Here is a 21,766-nt window from a genome sequence, read left to right as displayed (position 1 = left end):
AATGTTGGATGAGGTGAATCTTGCCCCAGGCTTCAGCTTTCCCTGCTGACTGACCCCTGAGTCCTTGAAGTAAGAAAAGACAAAAAGTCTTTTTTCCTAGTTAATACAAATTATGTTTTCAAAAGGGATGTGCTCATCTTGAAAGGGAGCAGAGCAGCTTTGTCAGCACTGCAGTTTCTGAACCTGAGGACCAGCAGTTTGGAGCCTGTTGCTTTGTGCTGCAGCAGCATCCACGCACACAGCATGGAGCAGATCCTAAAGAAATAGCTTGGAGGTCTGGGGAGTGCCAGTCCTGCTGGGGAGAGGCTCCTGTGCAAGGTCTGATTTTCCTGCTTTTCCTCATTTTTCTCTTCTGTCACATTTCAAAACAAAAGGATGCTCCTACTAAAATCAAATGTGCTTAAAACTAGCTAAGAAATGCCCAGCTCCTTTGGTTGATAGGAAAAAAAAATCCTCTTCTCTTTTAATGTAAACATAAATTCACCTCTTTTCCCCAACAATTCAGTGAAGATCACAAAACTGTGACTCCAGGCTGGTTAACTGGAGCCCCAACACCAGCTCTGCACCACTTAACACACAGGATGGGAGAAGCAGGCCTGGTTCATGGTGAGACCTCCACAGGAGAATCACTGCTTCCTGCTCCTCTTCATCTTCCCAAATTTACGGATGTCCTTTTTCCCCACACGTGGTGTGATGCTGGTCTGTGTGCTTAGTGGTGCTTATACACAGAAATAAGTTTGCACCTTTGCAGGCAGTGGAGGCAAGGGGAGCTGCTTGGGGTGGATCTATGGGCAAGAGCCCAGGGCTGACAAAAAGCATCTAAGAGCTGCTGAGTAGCTCACTCGTGTGAGGTTGTCCTGTGCTGGAGAAACCATCTGATGGAAAAATAGCTGTGTCTAACTCCTGGGTAGCTGAGATTGAACCAGTAACATATGCAGCAACACCAAGTGGGTCACAGTGAAAACATATTCCCTGAGAAGCAGTGAAAGAACAGAGTACCAGGCTTTGCTTTGAAAACATCTCTGTCTCACCATTCTTCTCTCCCTTGTTAATTCCTTCTGGGTTTAGGGGCATTTTCCCAACAAATCTTGCATGACCCCTTGCTCCACTGTGCAGGTCCTGCTTGCACTGCAGGGCTGATGCTGCTCTGGATGGAGTTTTAAAGGACAGTCAGGTGCTGAAATTGCCTCCCTAATAAGTAATCAGAGCTTGGCTGCTGTGTCATGCTTTAACAAGCTGTTGCTTTTAAGCTGTAGTTCTGAAATTGCCGGCCAAAACCTCCTGCTGCACTGTGCTTCAGCAGAAAGCATCAGCACTTCCAGCAGCAAGGAAAGCTGCTTTTTCCACCTGAGGGACAGGCCTGCTTGGCTAATGTTTCTGGGAGAGAGGGGAGATTGCTGATGGGGAAAGGTCGTTGGTAGCTTCCTGTCTGTCAGCAGCTGCGCTCGATCTTGATGCAGCTGTGGCTTTCCAGCAAAGATCTCCCCCCGCACTTGTGAACCTTCACCATGGGAAGAAAGGAGGGGGTGTTCTGTGAGATCTAGATGGCAGCGAGTGCCTGATTCCTATGTGATAAATGTTGGTGCTTCCTTACAAGATCCGAATCTTATCTGCATGGACCAGGCCCTGATACGGCCCTCAGAGGAGAGAGGTGGTGGCACGAGAGGCCGAGGGATGCCATGTGCTGCCTGGGCTGTGATGCTCTGCGTGCAGGGGTGAACACAGGTCAGGTGCTGAGCTCAGATGTGACCCAGGGTTAAGAATTAATTTTTACTCGGGGCTGGATTTAGAAATCCTCCCAACTGGACCCAAATCTCTCTCTCTGGGTTGCCAGCTCTTTGCTATTTTGAAGCAGGAAAGATTTTTGCTTTCAGTTCCCAAAGGTTGGTTGGTTGAACATCAGCTGTTGGCAAAAGGCATCCTTCAATTTAGCCGGACTGCCTGCCTGGAGGGGAGCTCACTTCTGAAGGGCATCAAAGGTGATTTTGGGCATTTAACAGGGCAGCTCATGGGTACTCCCTGAGATGGACCAAGGTGCTTAGGGCCCGATGGATGTCCAGGTCTCATGAATCTCATCCCGCTTCAGCAGTGAGTCTCAGGGAAGAAAACTGTTCTGCCTTCCCAAAAGGCAAGATGGACAAAACAATTGCTGCTTGTGTTGAACCCAGCTGCCATTCAGACACTCTCCCCTGTGCTCTGTCTGTCCCCTATTTTTTTTTTTTCCTGTTGCCACTATTCTCTCTTCACTCTCATTTCCAGCTCTGCTTGTGACAGATGTAGCCTTTTCTATACTGGATGCTCCCCAGAGCAGTGACCTGTACAAAATATGTACTTCTACTTTCTCAGTAGAGCAAATAAAGAGCTGAGCATCACAGGTAGGGCCCAGAGCTTCAGGACCTCTCTAGCTGGCTGCTGGCTTTGCTGCTCCACGGACATGAGTGTTTGAGGGCTGCAGGGGTCTTTGGATTCCCACGGAAGCCAGGGCTGAGCTCCCATCAGCTATAAGGCAGGGGAAAACCTGACTCTCACAGCAGTTAGGGTTTATCTGATTTCTGAGCAGTTGTCAATGGGAAACTTCTTTATCAGGACCCTGCCCAGGCAGATAGTGCCTTGCCTGTGAGCCTCGCTGATAAGCACCGGGGCTGTGGGTGCCCCTGCACCCATGGGAGTCCCTCTGTCCATCTGGCTGCCTGTCAGGAATACAGGCTGCTAAGTAAACCTGTGCTGAGGAAAAGCAGCAGTGGGAGTGGCCTGACACTGCTATGCCAGACCACTCCTATGGACCAATCTGCTCCAACAGCATTTATCTGGGCTGGAGCACAGAAGGGGTTATGTCCAAAGAATTGGCTGAAACCACCCTCATGATGCCACTCTGGGTTACTGCTGGGTTTTTCTTCAGCCCTGTATTCTGCCCTCGTCAGCAGAGTGGATGTCCTCATGCCAGGTACTCCTGCAGAGTGGTGATCCACATTTAGTGATGTTACTAAATTAGTGATTACTCCTGAGGCCAGCTGGGAGATACAACAGCCCTTTACCACTAGGAGCAGTTCAACACTTTAGATTTTTAAGTGTTTATTGTAGTTAAAGACTAGTCCCAGATTTTTCAGGCAGGTAATGGAAAGTCCTGGTTGTCTGTTCAGGGCTCTGGGTGCACAGTACCGAGGCAGCCTTCTCCTTCCACCTGCTCCCCACTTCCAAAATAATTGCCTTACAAAAATGCAAAGCAAGAGCTTTGCAGGTTAAGAAATCTACTTTGCATGTGATTTGAAAATAATGGCAGCACTTCAGGGCAGGAGCTGTAGGCAAGGCTCCAGGAGCAAACTGCTCTCAAATACCTGCTCCTCATTTATTTGCTTCTTTTTGTAGGCCAGTTCTGTTGGGATATTTAATCTTTCACTTTATGTACACAGGATCCATGCAGGAAGAGCATTATCCTGTGAATTTTTCTCAGAGTTTATGGAAGGCAAATTTGAGGTGGCTGACTTGATAGGGTGACTGTGCTCTCCTTTGTGGATTTAAAATATTTAACTTCAAATCCTGTTTCTCTTAAACTCTGATAGTCATGCTAGTCATGCTCTGATAGTTTCAAGGCTAGTATTCCAATACAGTTCAGCTCGTGTGCTGTTCTCTTTTCTAAAAAAGAAAGTTTGTAACTTTCAGAAGTTTGTGGCCTCCAGCCCAAGATGGGATTTTTTAATATTAGAGCTGATTATTTTCACTGTATGTCTTGAGTGGTCTACAGATGGTGTTCCTTGGACATCCCACATCACTCCACAAAAAGCATTCTTTACTTTTAACACCTGCACATCCCAGACTGTTTCAGATCCAGGTCTCCAATCATTTCCACCTTTGTGGGAAGGTGGAAAGCTCTTTACTTGCCAAGTGCAGCGGGGTGTGGGCACTGGCAGAGCACAGCAGGGCAGGAGATGGGCACAGGCTGACCCTCCCTGCAGCCTTCAGAGTCCTGTTTCACAAATATATGTAAGATAGACGTGAAACATTTTCTTTGGACTTCCCACAGCTACCAATTGTAAAGCGATCTCATTTCCTGGGGCATACTGCAGACAAAAAAAAAAGTAACAAAACTGTGTGGCAAAACTGGCAGTGCTACAAGTTCTCCCATCAGCTGATGGTACAAGACAGATAGCTCCGCTCTGAGAGATTCCTTGCCAGATACAGGGGATTTGCAGCTCCCCTACCCACAGCAGCTCCCCTGGTTCCTGCAGAATTCCCAGGTCCCATGACTGTGCCCACTGGTGGGCATCGCTCTGCCTGCATCCCATTTCCAGTGCCATGGTGGCAAACGCCCTGGGCTGGTAGGAAGGGCAAAAATAGCCAGTGGAGCCTTGCCTTCTCCCGTGGAGGTTGTCTGTGTACAGTGGAGGGGTGTGGAATGGGTCAGTGTGTACCCGTGACCAGTGGAAAGTGAGAGGTGCTATTGCAGGGACAGTTTCCACAGCCTTCAGCAAGTGGAGGCTGATCACCTCCCTCAAGTGTTTGCTCAGCTTCCTATTGATGCTGAGCACTGCCTTAAACAAAAAGAAAAGAAAAAAAGAGTTCGTGCTAAAAATGCAAAGTGGAAATGAGGGTGGTAAGAATAACCACTGCACACCTGCTTGGTTTGAGCCTTCTGTTTATCCCATGCCAGAGAAAAAACCCCATGGGCAGAGGCTCATAAAACTGAACATGCAACTCGATCCCTCAGACCAGTGGTAAATCCCAGCCTGGAGAGGGGAGGGAGCTGCTGGTCTTTTTTGCTGCTTCATGGGGTTTTGATGAAACACCGTGCCCTGGGGAAAGTCACTGCTCAGCCCAGATCCCCACTGGGGGCCTCTGTGGACTTTCCACTACATAAAAATAGATTTACCACAGACAACTTGCACTCTATGAGCCCCAGGACCGACAATGTGCTGCACATGTCAGTGCCCCAGTTAATCCAGCAGCACTCCACAGAACTGAGAAAAACCTCCTCCACTGCTTTGATAACCTTGTTGTTTGTCATTTCTTCTTAAGTGAACTCAAGCCTGGTTTAATCACAGCCAAAAGGCAAGCAAAAGGTATGAGCCAGCTGAAGGGCAGCTTCTATTTATCTGTCTATGTAAGAGCTTTCATGGCTTTTCAGATGTGTTCCTTGTGGAACCACATGTGATCCAAACCCTTTGCCACATTCCCTGGGGCATTTGCACCACACAATGATGATCTGGCCAAGCAAATTGCCTATGCCCTTCCAGAAAGGAGGTGATATGTTTCGACCAGAATATATTACCTAATTTAATACATTTTTTCACTTCTACTACAAATATCTATGATTCTGCTTTTAAAAAACAGAAAAACCACCCAAGCCTGGCATGAGATTCCAGAGACAATTTACTTCTGTGGAAAAAGATGATTCCCTAGTCAGTGAAACATGTTTTGACTGTGAGTAGCTGGCTTCTAACCCATCTGGTGGACTGGTGTGGGTTTGAGGCAGGGAAAAGCAGCACCAGTGCCAATGCAAAAATGCAGTTGACCAAAAATCAGGTAATATTAAGCATTGTTTTTTCACTCTGGAAGCCTCTCAGCATTGGGCAGAGGCTGGGTGGGATGTGTGCCTTGACCACAAGCTGCCTGCAGCACCACCTTCAGTCCAGCTGGAGGGTCCTGGGTTTGCTCTCCTCCTCAGGCAAAGCAGGAGATGAAGGCAGAGGAACTTTTAATTTGGATTGATGAAGGCAGGAAGGCCACAGTGCTGGGCTTTTCTGTTCATGTCTCACTCCCGTCAATCAGGAAGTGGTGACGCAGGTTATGGGTTGGGTTTGAGGTTTTGGAAACTTTTTCTAAAAGTCGATCTCCTCACCCCGTCTTATTTCTGAAGAGTGAAGCTGTGGTGAAGGCTGGTTGCAAGCAGAGGGATGCCAGCCAAAATGCAGCTCCTTATCAGATGTAACAGGAGGATTTTCCTGGCTATTTGTTTAATCCTCTTTGTGGGATACACAGCACAAGGTAAAATGGGGCGGTTGTTCTTTCAATAATCCTCTTTCTGGGCTAGGCAGTGGAGGCCAAGTAAGCAGCCTCCAAATTTTACAAACTGGCTTTTTTCTGGGGGTAAAGAGATCTTCTCAGAAAGTCTGCTTTACTAACGTTTCCTTTTCTGGAGGGGGAATGGCAAGAAAATGTGTTTTTTTGCAATTGGAGCATTTCAATTTTTGAGAAAAGACTTCATAAAGTACGTTGTGGCACGTTTGTATGTTTTCAGTCTACGTACCTCAACATGTATTTTTCTAAAGGTCCGTTTCATAGTGGTCTGGTTACTGCTGTCACTCAGTTATGGAGTTACAGGCATAGTATGTAACAGTTCCCATGTCATAACTCCTACGGTCTGCTTTCTGGGGGGAGCAGGAAAGGAAACTAGTTGTAAGTATGAGGAAACTAAACGGTTTATTCCGTAAAATATTGCAACATACGCCGCTAAAATGACAAAAGCGAAATATTGATTCATGATGCTGTGCCCTGTGGATTTGTTTCTTGTGAGAGAAAAACTGTTCTTCAAGCATGCAGAGTGTGATTTATCCACAAACCAATGCTATGATAGTGATAGGCTCTCATTATGCATTACCACCCTGAGGCTGATCTTTGAGGGATGATGGCCTGCTTGTTCTATGTTGCTTATTTGCAATTTTTTCAGCTGCAGCTGTTTATTTTTTTGCCAGTGTTATTATTATTAAAAACCTTCTTAATTATAGGCAAGGAGAAGCATGAAAAAGGAATATACTGCAGAAGCAGCAGGAAATTACATCCGTGAGATCTTTTTTCCTTTAGAGAAGAGTGTAGGAGGTAGCTGAAAGTCATCCAGTACATTGTGGAAACATATAGGGCAATAGAGAAGTGTAATTACAGAAAGATATTCCCAAGAAGCTGAGAAAAAAAAAAATAGATAAAATGCCAACAGGCTGAGAATGCACCAGGAGGTTTCTGAACAAATTAATTACTGAGACCAAGAGGAAGGATGAAATGTCACTGCTCTTATTTTTATTATGCGATCCTTATTTTGTCATTTTGGTGTTTTTTGAAGAGTCACAATTTTCAGTGACAGTCTCAGTCAGGCACCTGGGGAGCACCAGAACTGAAAATCTGCATTTACAAAATGTTGTTGTGTCTAGGAGACACCTGAACTGTCTCTCCTCTGGCAAGTGCTCCCAGAGCCTACATAAACCCCAAAACTACTTCCCCACCAACACTCAGCCCATTGAACTTGAAGGGGCAGAGCTGGAGCCGAGAGAGGAAGGAGGGCACAGGAGCCAGCTGTCTGCTGTGTGCCTCGTCCCTAGAGGTTTTCACATTATTTTCACAAACCTCCACCTTCAAGGAAAGCTGCAGGAGGCTGAGGTCCCCCATGGTGGTGCTGTGAGCTGGGGATGAGCCTTGCTGTGATGGCAGTGGTTTCCCATGGACTTCCTGGTGCTGTGTGCGAGGGGATTCCCTGGGATCTTCCATGGACTTCCTGGTGCCATGTGTGAGACATGCCTGATGCCTCTGATGACCAAAAAGTCACTTGGATGTCAGCACACATTTTAAGAAAAGTCTTCAGGGTTGCTTTACTTTTCCGGAGGTTGAGCAATCAGGGCCACACAAATTGCTTTGATCTGCTCCTTCAAGCCTTATTGGGTGTTCATAAAGATCATGGGAGCTGGTGAATAATGTCCTGGTCCTCACGGACAATGTTTGGCCGATTCCATCAGGTGCTCCGATGCAGAAGGCGAGGTACAAGAGGGTGAGGTGCCGGCCCGACACCTGGTCTGCTAACTGCATCGAGGAGAAGGGGCCCTGGTTTTACATGCCTGCCGGTGGGGCCAACAGGATCCTTCCTCCCATGGCAGACCCGTCCTTGTAAGTTCATTTGCCACGTGCCTTGTCATTAATGCTAGCACCCCAAAATGTATTATTCCTGCCTTGACAGTCCTGTCACAACGTGGCTCGCCCACGGTAACGTTGAGGCTTTGATGTGCTCGTCTAAGAGAGAAAATTGCCACTGTGCATTTCAGGATGAAGAGGTACCAGGAGATGGGCGACATATTCCCTCTCTCGGATGAGGATTCCGGCTCTGGGTCCAATACCATGGTGGAAGCAGAGCCAGCCTCTGGGTCGGGGCTTGGTGACAATGACAGCTTCTCCGAGGCGAAGCTGCCTGTCTTCCTGGAAAGCCTGCGAGGCACAGAGCTGAAGGAAAAGCTGTCGGAGGAGGATTTGCTTCTGTAGGGCTGGAGACGCCGCCCTCATGCACCGCTCCCTCGCCTCTTCCCCAGAGCCTGACCCGACAGCCACGAAGCGGTTTTAAACCAGCACCAATAAAAACTTTGCCTTACGATCTTTACTGCTTTCACTTACTAAAAGCGCGGTTGCTCGGTCTGAATTGCCTTTACGTGCGGGCGTGCAGCAGCCGCCCCAGCGGGAACAACAGCGACGGGTGCGCAGCCAGCTCTGTGGGAAAGTCATCGCGCTCCGAGGGGATAAATTCCAACCCTTTGTGCGCTGGGAGCCGCCTGCACTATTCCAGCAACCAGCCAATCGCGTATCCCATAAAAGAGCGCGAAATCCTGCCAAAAGCAAAGCTTCATTACCGCGCTTATTTCCTGAGGGGACTCCCCACAGCACTGTCGCCTCCCGGCCGCCAGGCGGCGCCCTGCAGCGGCGGGCACAGAGCTGGAGGGCGCGGTCACGTGCGGCGGGGGCGTGGTCCCAGCGCGGGATGGGCGTGGCCCGGGGGCCCCCGTAAGGTCACATGACCAGGGGCGCGCGGCCGGGGGTGGCTGGTGCTGGTGCGCGCGGGGCCGGTGTCGGGCCGCGGAGGGGGCGCGTACCATGGTGAGCGCGGAGGGGGGGTGGGCTGGGGTGGCGGTGGCGGCTATGAGAGGTGTGCAGGGGGGCGCGTACCATGGCGAGTGTGGGGCGGGGGGGGGGGGGGGTGGCAGCGCCGATCCGCCATCGCCCGAGGCGGCGGCGGCGGCCTGGGCAGGGCGGTGCCTCCTCTCTCCCTCCTTCCTTCCAAACCCAAGGATTTAGAGGGTTATTAATTCTATTTGCTGATTAAAAGTGCCCGCATGACTTCGGTAGGGCGGAGTTTGGTTGTGAAACTCGGGTTCCGTGTACCTCGCACGGACGGACCCGGGGTTGTCGCTGGATCTCCGGATCTTCCGGCAGTGCCGTGAGGCAGCGCTGGCAGCTCGGGGCTGTGATCCCTGAGGAGCACACCCTCAGGAAACGGCGGCCTCCCTGTGCCCGGGCGGGCTGCGCGAAGTGCTCGGTGTGCTCTCATGAAGAGGTTCCAAAAAAATCCGTGTTGTAAAGAGTCGTTCTGGATCGATAGCTCTGTGGTTCTGGGGTGTTCGGGTTCCCTGACACGTGTGTCTCCGTTGCGCCTGCAGGAGCTGCTCAAGGCTCTGTGTGAAGCTGGGATTTCTGTATATCTATCTGTCTGTCTATCTATCTATCCACCTACCCACCCACCTACCTACCTATCTGCCTTTCTCTATCAGCCGCTGGCATTCCCACAAAATCCTTCAGTGAAGCTATTACACTTCAGGACTGATCGCAGCTTGATTTTGGTCCTGATGTAGCAGAATCTCTGGTGTCTGTCTTCTGCACAGAGCCAAGAGCGTAGCCTGGCATTTGGCCAGTTTCTGGAAACCCCAGTTCTCTGTCTGCATTCTCTTAAACTGTAACATAATAAGGCCTGTGATAGCTATCTAAAATACTTCTTGTTTTGCATAGTTTCCCCACAGCAGTATCTTCGACAACAGCTGGAGGAGATGCCAGCTGTTGACTTCTTTATTTCATGTGTTCTTGCTGTCTGGAGGAGATCACAGCTAGTCTGGAAGGAGCGCAGTTGAAATATCGACAGGCAGTCTCCTGAGAAGTGATGTGTTACCAGTGTTTGGTCTGGTTGACCATTTAAACGGTGGCTTGCAATTCAGAGGGTACTGTGGGAGCATCCTGTATAGTTTGCTTAAAGGTAATGTGTTTAGTTGTTTAGTTAGAGGGGAGTATAAGGCTAATCTGAAAAACAAGCACAGTTTCAAGGAAAAAAATGTGGCCATGCTCAAAAGTACCTTGTGTTTAAAATAGTCAACAATTTTGGAATTTTTGTTGGAAGTTTTTTCTTTTTCTCCTGCCCTTCTCCAGAAGCTAAGAATGAGTTGTGGTTTTAGCAATGCACTGTTTAAAAAACAACAATATTTTTTCAGCAGTCCATACAAATCTCTGCTTGGCAGAGGCTTGGAAGATGTTTCTCTATCTGATGGCCTTGTTGGTCATCTGCTGCTGCTTCCCCCCTCCAGAATGTGTAGTAGATCTAACAGGGTTTCAGTTAGAGTTGCACACATCTTTGCGGACTGAAGTGAGGCCGATTGCTGAGCACATACAAAGTCAGTTTATTCTTGTGTGAATCACTGTTCTATAGCTCCAGCTTGCTGTGTGTTGTCTGTTCTCTGGGAGGGGTGAACACGAAGTCACTCAGTGTTCCTACTGCTAAGCAGTAACATTCAGATCAAATCTTCCCCTAGGCTCTTTATTTTTTTTATGCTGCATTTGAAACTTCAGGACCCCAGAATGTCTTGGAAAGAGTTCTTACTCCTTTTTTTTAATGTTCTTTTTGGTGAAGTGGCAATGATTGTGTCATTTAAGCCCACAGCCGCCTGCTTATCTCCCCACCCTGGTGGGATGGGGAAGAGAAGCAAAAGTAAAACTTGCAGGTTGAGATAACAGTTTAATAATTGAAGCTAAGTAAAATATAGTAATAATAATGATAAATAATAACAGCAACAATAATAATAAAAAAGAAACATATACAAGGGACGCACAGTATATTTGCCACCTGCTGACTGATGTCAGCCCCTTCTGGGTGACTCCCTTAGGTTATACACTGGGCAGGACATTCTAAGGTGTGGAATACCCCTTTGACTGGTTTGGGTCACCTGTCCTGGCCATGCTTCCTCCCAGCTCTTTGGTGTACTGCCTTACTTGCACAGCACGAAGCACAAAAAAAAGTCCTTGACTTAGAATGAATCCAACTCAGCAACAGCTAAGGCATCAGTGTGTTATCAGTGTTACCTTCAGACTGAATCCAAAAAACAGTGCTGGATCAGCTACTGAGAAGAAATTAACTCGAGAAGAACTTATATCTAGGAGAAGTTCACTCCAGCCAAAACCAGGACAGGCTGTTTCATGTGTACCAAATTCATCTTGCTGAAGCAGATCTTCTCATGGAGAACATGGTTTAATTTCTCAAAAAACCCACAAAAATCACACTGAATTAGTGAAGTGTCGTCTGCTTTAATACATCAAAGCAGATTAGTACCTAAATCTTTGGAGGAAAATAATGGCTTTTGTACTAATCTTGTTGAGTTTCCCATGGAGCCAGTAACATGTTTTGCAGATTCTTGTAAGAAGTGTTTGTGTGAGATCAAAGGATGATCTCTTGGCTTCTTGCGTTTGGTGCCAGTCAAAAGTTCAAATGTAGAGAATGCTGAGGAAAGGTGAGGACAGACATTGTGCCTGAAGCAGGGTTACAGGTAAACTTGTAACACCCACTCTGGTGGCAGCTTTGTGCAGCTGAGGTGGGCTGTGTGAAGAACTGCAGCCTCTCAAAGCTGCTGGTGCTGTCTGCTGAGACAACTGTGGCGTGTGGGCAGAGGCAGCACATAACATCCCTATTCCCCCTCCCCAGACAGAGGGATGCTTTGGGCTTTGCATCATATCTCCTGTTATTGTTTCTTTCCATTCTGCTTTGCTCTAGTGTTTGGGTGGGTTTTTTTAGTAGTAGTAATGGTAATTGCGCTGTGTGCTTTTTATAAACATGATATTTTGTAAGAGCTGTCACTGCTTGTTACTGACCTGATTTCAGTTATTTGCTAGATGAGCAGCTGTCCTTTGTCATCACTGTTGCTTGGGTCTCTGATACATAATGGCTTTGTAACTTCATGGAAGCACAAATGCTTTATCCCCACTGTATATTGTACAGCTGCAAGTAAACACCACATTTAAAATGGAGTGTCTAATGTGTAGTAATTTATCCCATTCTTGTTATTCCAGAGTTTTCTAGGAAACCTTTTCGTTCCTGTTTGTGAGATTGACGTTGTACTTAATGATGCCGAAACACGAAAACCAGCAGAAATCAAAACAGAAGATGGTAAAGTAGAAAAGCATTTTCTCTTCTACGATGGAGAATCTGTTTCAGGAAAGGTAAATTTTTATTTAAAAGAGACTATTAATTACTGTTCTGATTCTGGCATAGAATTGCATATTTGAAGGTAAATGCAGAAGTGATGTAAGAGCTGAATTTTCAGCTCGTGTTGTTGTTCAAAGAGGAAACTGGTTTGCTATGTATGTTTTTTTAATCACAGTCATTCAGGCAGCTGATGGGACTCAACATTTTTGAATAGAAGCTGTTTGTTTGTTTCCGGTCATCTCATATTTATGAATAAGCTTTTTTGTGCAATGATATGCAATCCTACCATTGCTTCTGATGAGAAAACTGATTCCTTCCCCTTCCCTTTGAACTCCAAAATCCACAATCCGATACAGGTAACAGTAATTTTTGGCTGGTGCAGTCAAAAAATTGCATGCCCTGAAGATAAGCCTTGCGTTCCATGCCGTGAAGGGGTTTCTGGATTGAATCAGAGGAGCAGCATAGGAAGTTCAGCTGTCTGCTGAGTCAACAAGAGTTCTTCTTACTGGAAAAAAAGACAGTGAAGTTGAGATCGCCAGAGGGATTTCTCTGCATTCACTGTTGCACCTAGGAACTCCTTGCCCATCACTCTGTTTTACTGGAGCCCTTCTCACTCTCTGAGTATTTCTGTTATGATTCATTTTTACTGCAAAAGACTCGAGTTGGGTGTTGTTGGGTTCTGAGATTGATTTCTGAATGCCTGCTTTGATCTTGACTGATCTATATCAGTGGGCATCTTCCTGCTCTGGTGATACCTTTCCATACAAAGATCCTGCTTCTCTAGGAAGATCCTTCCAGAGATGTGAACGGCCACAAGATGAGCCTCAAACCCAGGAAGCTGAGGGAGAAGCTTATGATTAGTGGCTGGAGCACTGCTTGCTTGTATTAATGACGCCTGCAAGGTGATGAGTTTTGGCTAACACAAGCACAGTGGCATGAAGGGGTCTGGGAGACCGGAAACTTTTTGGACAGCTTCCCTCTACCCTATCATTCTTTTCACCAAAAAGATGGATTGTTCCAGTGGTTTACTTCCTACTCAGATAGTGACAGGGTAATGGATTTTGAAGTACAGGAATTTCTCTGGTCATTGCTGCCTTACAAGAAAACGTTCTATGTGCTTAATATTTACGTTTCAATATAAAGCAACCTTGTAGAATCCTTTCTTGTCTGTTTTTGAGAACAAATGAAAGTCTTCATAGTAGGTTTCATTATCTATTATTCTTCATTGACTCAGCCAACACAAGTGTTCAGCTGTCTCCCAGAGAAGGGACTGAAGCTCACTTGGCTTGAAAGGAATCAGTCTTGTGCCAGTTCGTCTTTAAACTTCTAGATGTGACTGTCAGAAGATGCTTTGAAGCATCACGACTGGCTCTGCTTGAGCTCTGGCTTGGAGACTTAATTTTGGGACTTGGAAGTTTCAATTGTAGTTGTAAACTTCAGTCTCATAGGTGATTAGATTTTTCTGGAATGTTTTCGGGGTGCCTTGGAAATCCTTAGTTTCACAATCAGCTGTTTGATTTGGCTACCTTCAAGCTCGCATAAGGCTGTTGAGAAGATATCTTGCTTTTCATAGGCATATACTAATATGTTATTACTCAGATCATGTTATAGTGAAAATGTTGAAAAAAATTAACTTGTTTGGTTTTGTTTTTTTGTTTTTTTTTTTACCTTGATAGGTGAACGTCTCCCTTAAACATGGGAAGAGACTAGAACATCAAGGAATTAGAATTGAATTTGTAGGACAAATTGGTGAGTTTAAGCTGTAAAGGGGCTTTTAGGTGCTTGTGTTTTATGGAACTTGGTATTTGTGACTGTCAGCAGTTCGGGTCAAACAATGCAACCTGTTCTGATCAGTGAATAAGGGCCAGGGGAAAGTTGTTATTTCATTACTTTAGAGCAAGTGATGTACTACTTTGTGCTACTCAGAAAGTCTTTGGGAGAAAGATATGTACATGTGAGGGGAACTGAGTTGGTGAGTCACTCTGTCTCGGACTAGATAACAGTTCCATTAATAACCACTAGAGACTCAGGAAAACTAAACTTGTGGTCTTCTCTGAAAGACAAAAGGCACAGAAAAGAAATTAAGAGGCAGTCTATTGCGAAATACTTTAAAAAATTCTATGGCAGTTGGTTTTATAAAACCTATTAGAAATGTAAATTTCTTATAACTACTGAAGTCTGCTTGGAGCTATGGGGAATCTTTATTATATCTAGCTTCTTACCAGTCCAGGTAATCTCTCTGCACCCTTAGGCTGATGCTAAAATTCCTTCCCTCTCAGAGAGCTCTTTACATTATTGTCCCCCTTGGAAGTAATTACTCAAGTTTCAGCTTTCTACAATTGACTTCAAATGGAATTTCACAAATTTCCTATTTCTCATCAGTCAGTAGGCTCCAGTAGTCTGTGTCTGAAGTGTTGTCTGGCAGACATGACTGAGACAGCCATTTGCTGCTTTATGCTTTGAGGTTTTGATCAGTAAGGCTGTAAAATTAAACTTTGAGAATAAAGCAGCACTGTGATGGGAGTGAGGCATGTTGACAGAGGAAGGTAAGAGCTCAGGTATGTCAGCTTCATTTAGTCTGTTCTAATAGCTGTACAGATTGTTTTTCATCTGCTCTTGACTTACACATTTTATTCTCTAGATGAATTTAATTTGATGTAGTGTTTCTTGAAATTCATGCATTTCAGGGACTTTCTGTTAATGCTACATTTAGAAGTCCACAGAATTATGCAGAAGTGGTTTAAACTACTGCTCTTTGTACTTGTCCATTTTTATTTGCATCCTTCCAAGTTTTAGTGTAGAAATGCAGAAAGCATTCCAGTGGTGTGATCTCTCTGCACTAACTAATATAGAGTTGCAGACTAACTCCCTATCAAAGATGTATTTTAAACCAACTCTTCAGATTTTTTGACTGACTGGCACCAAAAGTATTTGATATGCAGCATTAGATAAACTATGTATTAGATAAATGCTTGTCCCAGCAAACTAAGCACATTTTTAGATAATTTGTGGTTATATTAGCAGCAATTTCTACCATATTGGCCGTGATAAACCATGGAGTTGGTCTTTTAAGTTCATTTATTTTTTTTCTGAAAAACTTCAGGCTGTGTAACACCAACTATTAATGCTGATGTTCAGTTTTGAATGGTAGAGAAGCTTATTTCTAGATACCAAAGTGTTTGGGTTTTGATTTTTAGGGTAATTTGTGGTGAGAATTGCATGACACAGATCCAGGAATGAATATCTGACACTGCTCTGGGGGCAGGAGATGCTGTGGCTGTGAAACTGCCTTTGTTTCCAAATGACTGACTTAGACCAGGGGTCATTATAAGCCATTTGACTGTAGACTAGTAGTAATAATAAATTATTTGCCAGAGGTTGTTAATCTGCAGACCAGATTAGGATCACTGGCCTGTCCTAAATAAGGCAGTCCCAATGTTACTTATGGTCTGTCCCTGCAGCAATAAATGCTGGAAGCCAAGACCAGGCAATGCTAATTACAGAGCATGCAAAGCAAGAAGTACTTATTAAAGCTAGCTAAACTGTCATTAAAGAACAATGCCATGCTAGTGGAGCTTTCAGTGTGTTCTCTTCATTCTGGTTAGTTCTTTAGGGATGATAACTGTAGGTTGCTAGAACTAAAGGTAATTCAAAAACCTGAATAAAACATTTGGTCAAATATGTGCATTTTAAGTCAGTTGCTTCTGTTACTCTCCCACCTGCTCCTGCCAAATTAGAGACAATTTTGTTTGCTAAAAATAAAAGACTGAAACTTACTTTCCTTTAACTTTCTAACTTTAGAACTCTTCAATGACAAAAGCAATACCCATGAATTTGTAAACTTAGTGAAGGAACTGGCCTTACCTGGAGAACTGACCCAAAGCAGAAACTATGACTTTGAATTCATGCAGGTTGAAAAGCCATATGAATCCTACATTGGTGCCAACGTCAGACTGAGGTTTGTAGTTGTTAAACCATTTTTTTTTGTCCTCTCCCCCCTGCAGAAAATTAATAATTTAGCAATTATGCTGCAGCTAGTGTGCCTTGGTTGGAGTTGTGGAGGTTGTAACACAATGTGGTCTTTTCTACTTAATTTGGAATTGCTCAGTGCTGTTTGTATAAATAAAATTCCTTCAGTTCAATCTAGTGAAGGCAGTCCATGCCTCTCTCCTTTAAAAATAAAGCCATACCCACAACTGAAGAAAACACTCCCACGTGTGAGTGTTTTGTCTTGTGTGTTGGTGTCTTACTCTTTTCTGTTTAGTCTTACGAGATTGTCCACTGGTCTTTCAAAGAATATCTGTATTTCAGAACACGAGGGCTCTCACTTAGCAAAGCTGAATAATTCTGGCTAATTCAGTGGCTTTCTTCCTAGGTATTTTCTAAAAGTGACAATCGTGAGACGGCTGTCAGACTTGGTGAAGGAATATGATCTGATTGTTCACCAGCTCGCCACATACCCAGATGTAAACAACTCCATCAAAATGGAAGTAGGCATTGAAGACTGTCTCCATATAGAGTTTGAATACAATAAGTCAAAGTAAGTCTCAGAGCAAAATGCATTCAAGTAAGTGACTTGGCATAAAAGGGTACAGTATACAATATATGGTGACCAACTTCACCTTCTGGAGACTTAAAATGTAAAGTACTAATTACACAAGGGCCTTTTTGACATATAGTTGGTTGCTCTTTCTTCAGTACTTGCAGGAGGGTGCTAGCAAATATTTAAGACTTAATTTTTGCATTTACACCTTTTCAGTATGACTAATAGCACTTCGTTTACTGATACTGATGGAATGATGGAGATGCTGTAGTTGCTCTGGTCTGGCTGAGTTGCTTAGTTCAGTGGGGAAGTAAGTTCCAAGTAGTTTCCAAGTAGGTAAGATGCAGTGTGACTGCCTGTGTGACTCGTGTTCAAGAATGTGTGAAACTTGTGTTTATTCTTTAACAAAAGCCTCTGTTTTGTTCTTTTAAAGGTATCACTTAAAGGATGTGATTGTTGGAAAAATTTATTTCCTCTTAGTGAGAATAAAAATTCAGCACATGGAGTTGCAGCTGATCAAAAAGGAGATTACTGGAATTGGTAAGAGGAACAAAGTCCAAATGAAATGGTAGCTTGTGTACCAGTTGAGCCTTATGCAGACCTGGAGGGTGAAAGTAGTTGCAGCTCTGGCTAAACCAGTGCTCCACCAGCTTCTTTCTCACTGGTATTTGACTACCATTTGCATTTTGTGCTTTGGTAATAATACTTTGTAGTCAATACTGTCAGTCTGTTTAATTGTTCTGGGGTTGTAAATGGAACTTGGGCATAAATATACAGTAACCTAATCAGCCTTAATAGATAATCAACAAGGGAAGAGGTGTAAAATGCATCCTGAAGACCCCCTTGCCTCTACAGGGATTAACTGGTTGAGGGGAGTTGGTAAACATTAGCATGAATCAGTCATGTTTGAGAAATGTCTCATTTTTCTGTCATCCTAAAAAATTGATCTGACAGAAATATCAAGCAGCTTTGAAGCAGAAACAGCTTGATTACTGCAGATCAGGCTTGTACTCACTGGAACAAGGAAGGCTGGAAGAGGCTGAGGCTCGTGACGCTGCATTCCCCAGTAGCTGGGATTCCTGGGAGCTTCTTGTATGGAGAATGAGGAAGCTTCCAGTAGAAGAGGGGCAGAAAACTGTACTTTATTTCTGGCTCTTGAACTGGCTGATAACCCTTCAGGTTTCTAGTCTGAGCACAGCCTCAGAGAATCAGTTGCTAAGCCCTGCTCACCAAGCAAAGCAGTTCCAAGATTCCAGACCCTCTTGCTTGTCCCTTATTTAAAGCTTGCATATCCAGGGCTCCTTTGAAGCTCTGGTGCCTGCCTCTTCTGTGTCAGCATGGCAGGGGGAGAGTAAGAAGGAGACGTCCTGCCTGGGAGAGGGTTTTGCTTGCTTTAGCCATGTCTGATTACATACAAAACAAAAACAAAAATGCAGTGCTGTGTTAATTCAAATGCTGCAAAATGGAAGTTGTTGCAATAAAACTTTGTAGATGTTTAAAACTGAAGTGTGTGTTCTCACAGTGAAAACTTGTTTCACCAGGACCCAGTACCACAACAGAGACCGAAACCATTGCAAAGTATGAAATAATGGATGGTGCACCAGTTAAAGGTAAATAACTGTGATTTTTTTTTTTTTTTAAATGGGTAAGCATTTAGTGTTAAAATCCTATTTAAAAGATCTGGGGCAGAAGAGAGGACTTACACAATTTTTTTTTAACTGAAGAAACCACACTTCTTAGGTTGCGTATACATTTTCTATTTGGAGAAGACATTCTTATGGACTTAGGGCACTTCCTTGGGATCCTAGGCACTTTTACCCTTATTTACCATTGGAAATTCTATGACTGATTCTTTCATCAGAACTGACTCCATGGTGTAGACCAGCTCTAGAGAGTTCAAAATACTGATCCTTCTGGCTTTCCTGGCTCCCATGCTTGCACTGAGAAAGGATTCTCATTTTCATTTCTTACTTGCTTCTGTGCTCAGTGTTACGTTTCTGATTTTTTTGGTGGGTGTTTCTTTGTCTTGTGCGTGTTTAGTTTTTTATTTTTTTTTAACCAAGGAACAGGCACAGACAGTGCTTGGGAAACTGCTTTGATTTTGTGTGTCTTCTGAAACTATTAATTATTCCAGTTGTAAGGAGCTAATTTAAGCTTTCTGGGGTTTTTTTTGCAGGTGAATCAATTCCTATAAGGCTGTTCTTAGCAGGCTACGACCCAACTCCAACAATGAGGGATGTGAACAAAAAATTTTCAGTGAGGTACTTCTTAAATCTGGTGCTTGTGGATGAAGAAGACAGACGATACTTCAAACAGCAGGTATGGTCTGTAGCAGTCCTGTCGCAGAATTATCTGGGGCTGTCTTACATGCTGCTTTGAACCTTCAGCAGGTGAGAAGCTACCTCTGCTTCATGTGTGGCATAAGCATTTCTGCTGGCAAGTGTGTTGACAGCTCTGTAGATGATGTTACATTGCAGAAAAAGAGCCAAGGGGGATGCTGGATACTATTCCAGCAAGGACAGGGTGCTCAGTGCCATAAACTTGCTTTGGGAGTACCGAGACGAAACACGGGGTGGGTAAAATGAACTACTGGTACATTTGTTTGCTTCCTTAAACTCTTGCAGAGATATCTCCCCTCCTGCATTAGCCTGGGTCCAAAACTGCCAAGTCTTAATAAGGACTAAGGCATTTGACTGAAAATGTGAGATAAGATGATGTGATGCTGAGGAAAGGTGAAGCCAAAAGGGTCACTGGAAGAAGCTGTGTGGATTAGATCAGAATCTTCCTACTACAAAGTAGACAAGACAATATAATTAAACATGGAAAACAAGAGGTAGCTGGAGCATACAGTGGCTATGGTAGTCTTTGGATTTTGAGAAAAGGGTGGAAGAAAAATTTCTTGAACTCTTTAATGCTATTAAAATTGAGGGTAGGAAAGTTAAGGGGTGACTGCTCAAGATTACAAGAATTCAAGCAGTATCTAAATATGTAAACTTAATGGTGGTGTCTTTGTTACTTTTATATGAGCTGCACTGACAAGCACTGTGGATGCACTTTTTTGGTGGGCTCTTGTGTTTGGTATTTTTATTTTTTTATTTTCTCGAAAGTTTTAGTTTATCAGGAACTTAAGGTACTTAATGCTGTGGCCTTAATGGTAACTGTTGGTTTCAAGAGTGTCTTCTTCCTCAAATAGGAAATAATTTTATGGAGAAAAGCTCCTGAGAAGCTGAGGAAACAACGGACAAACTTCCACCAGCGATTTGAATCTCCAGAGTCACAAGCATCTGCTGAGCAACCCGAAATGTGAACTGGTCTAAGGTGAAAAACTTTGCAGAGCTTCAGCAGTTTAAAGATGGCAGCAGCCTGTAGGGAAAGAAGGCCGGAATTCCCATTACAACTGTCTTCCTTCATGTTGCAGTGCTGCGTTTACCATACTACTAAAGCGTTCTTCAGTTAAACATTCAAGTATGTATATACCTTTAAAATAAAGTGCTTTCTCAAACACTGGAACTTTCTTAAGCTACTATTTTATACTGCACATTTACTTTTATTTGATAATGTTATATGCACTTGGGTATGCAGAAGCTTAAATCTAGTTATTTCCATGCATGGTAGGCTGGTGTATTTGATTTTTTGCTGCTCACCTCTACAGCGTAGACTAAAGCATTTCCTGTCTCTCATGTTGTTTATTGCATGTTTGTTTCCAATGTTGCTTATTTGCTTTGTTTTGTTTTGAAACTGCATTAAGACACAATTGACTGAATCACACTAAAAATCAAGGTTTATGGTGCATTTGTCCTAAAGTCTCCTAATTACTACATTAGACAGGGTTTAACTGAAGCTGCATGTACATGCACTAGGATTGGAGCCTTCAGACACCTCACCAGCGGTTCTAAGAGGCTTTGCATCTGTCAGTAACAAAGAATATTGGGAAGCATCTTTTGCCCTCTCTCCCCCAGTTCTCTGTCAAACTTCTCTAAGCCTTTCACATGAGTGCTCCTAACTTTTTGGGGCTTGTTACCCAGTAATTAGTGACTGTAGGACTGTCATGAGTTCGCCTTCAGGTGGTGAGTGGGTAAAGTATTTGAACATAGTTCTCTTAGTGATGAAGTAAACGCTTGTAACATTATTTTGCAAATATGTGAAACTGTGTTTCCTCCTGGCTTCATGATTCCACTGTCTTCACAGTCAGTCTCTGTAACTGTCCTGAGAGGAGAGGCAAAATGTCTTCAAAGCACGTCCTTTGAGGCCTGTCAGAGGGCAAACAAGCTTTTTGTGGGTCTTCTGCAAAGGTATTTGAAGCCAGGCAAGCCTTAAAACTTAGCAGCTTGTCTGGCACAGCAGATTGTTTGTCTTTATCATCATCTCATAGGCATTTAGTGTTTGAAGAAGTAGCTTAGAGGAGTTAAGTGTTCATGTGTTCACCACAGAGCGTGGGGTCTGTTGTCAGGCCTGGGGCTTGGGCATAAATTGAAGCCTGCTGTGAGGAGGGCAGCTTGCACTTGGAGTTCACTTGGCCTTTCAACCAAGGCTTCTCAACTCTGCTGCAAGTGTCATTGGTAACCTTACTTTATGAGTAAGTAAATAATCGATTTACATTTCTGTAAGAACTGTTTTATTACTGCGGCACTTTGATAAAGCAAAGACTCTGTACTTTATGCTAGGATACTCGTAACGCGGATATCTTCGGCTGAGAGCAAATCCAATTCCCTCATGTAAGTGCCTGTTCAGAAACTTACTTAAAAGAATAAAGTTTAAAAAAAAAAAAAAGGCGCCAAATATTTTCATGGTCACTTGCATGTCCTAAACCTGGAAACGATGATTTTCAAAAACTTGATTGTACTTAACCAGCCTCGGATTGTGCAAACGTGTATAACGAGCGGGGGAAACATCCTAAGCTGCTATTTGAATTATTAAACCAGCTGTATTCTCACTAAACCCGGCTCGTCTGTGTGTCAGAGGCGCTGCGCTCCCTGAGGGCTCCGGGAGGGGAGGGGGGAGTGGAGGGGCGCTGCCGCGCA

The 21,766-nt window shown here is 44.3% G+C and overlaps 2 protein-coding genes across 3 annotated transcripts; both read left to right on the top strand.

The window, feature by feature from the left end:
* Positions 1-5,855: 5,855 nt before the first annotated feature.
* On the top strand, positions 5,856-8,346 carry SRGN (serglycin). The gene is made up of 3 exons (XM_062496646.1): positions 5,856-5,982; positions 7,719-7,866; positions 8,022-8,346. Exons 1-3 carry the CDS (start codon positions 5,892-5,894, stop codon positions 8,233-8,235), a joined length of 453 nt encoding a protein of 150 aa, XP_062352630.1. The 5' UTR covers positions 5,856-5,891; the 3' UTR covers positions 8,236-8,346.
* Positions 8,347-8,769: 423 nt separating this feature from the next.
* Positions 8,770-21,682, top strand: VPS26A (VPS26 retromer complex component A). 2 transcript variants are annotated; one of them, XM_062496067.1, is made up of 9 exons: positions 8,770-8,841; positions 12,067-12,216; positions 13,879-13,951; positions 16,004-16,160; positions 16,578-16,742; positions 17,179-17,285; positions 18,287-18,355; positions 18,922-19,064; positions 19,939-21,682. In XM_062496067.1, the coding sequence occupies exons 1-9, from the start codon at positions 8,839-8,841 to the stop codon at positions 20,050-20,052; spliced, it is 981 nt and encodes a 326-aa protein (XP_062352051.1). In that variant the 5' UTR covers positions 8,770-8,838; the 3' UTR covers positions 20,053-21,682. The 2 variants fall into 2 exon arrangements, with proteins under 2 accessions (XP_062352051.1, XP_062352052.1); XM_062496068.1 differs by lacking the exons at positions 8,770-8,841; positions 12,067-12,216 and adding an exon at positions 13,526-13,650.
* The last annotated feature ends 84 nt before the right edge of the window (positions 21,683-21,766 follow it).

This window comes from Cinclus cinclus, chromosome 7, assembly GCF_963662255.1.
Source record: "Cinclus cinclus chromosome 7, bCinCin1.1, whole genome shotgun sequence".
NCBI classification, from domain to species: Eukaryota; Metazoa; Chordata; class Aves; order Passeriformes; family Cinclidae; genus Cinclus; species Cinclus cinclus.
The sequence above is the reverse complement of the archived record's forward strand: the minus strand, read 5'-3'. Positions and strand labels throughout refer to the sequence as shown.

Excerpts from the sequence above, each read along its gene's own strand:
- SRGN (XM_062496646.1), top strand. The coding sequence starts at position 5,892 with ATGCCAGCCAAAATGCAGCTCCTTATCAGATGTAACAGGAGGATTTTC. Across the intron at positions 5,983-7,718 it reads TGTGGGATACACAGCACAAG|GTGCTCCGATGCAGAAGGCG; the intron begins GTAAAATGGGGC and ends CGATTCCATCAG. Across the intron at positions 7,867-8,021 it reads CCCATGGCAGACCCGTCCTT|GATGAAGAGGTACCAGGAGA; the intron begins GTAAGTTCATTT and ends TGTGCATTTCAG.
- VPS26A (XM_062496067.1), top strand. Across the intron at positions 12,217-13,878 it reads GAGAATCTGTTTCAGGAAAG|GTGAACGTCTCCCTTAAACA; the intron begins GTAAATTTTTAT and ends TTACCTTGATAG. Across the intron at positions 13,952-16,003 it reads TGAATTTGTAGGACAAATTG|AACTCTTCAATGACAAAAGC; the intron begins GTGAGTTTAAGC and ends TTCTAACTTTAG.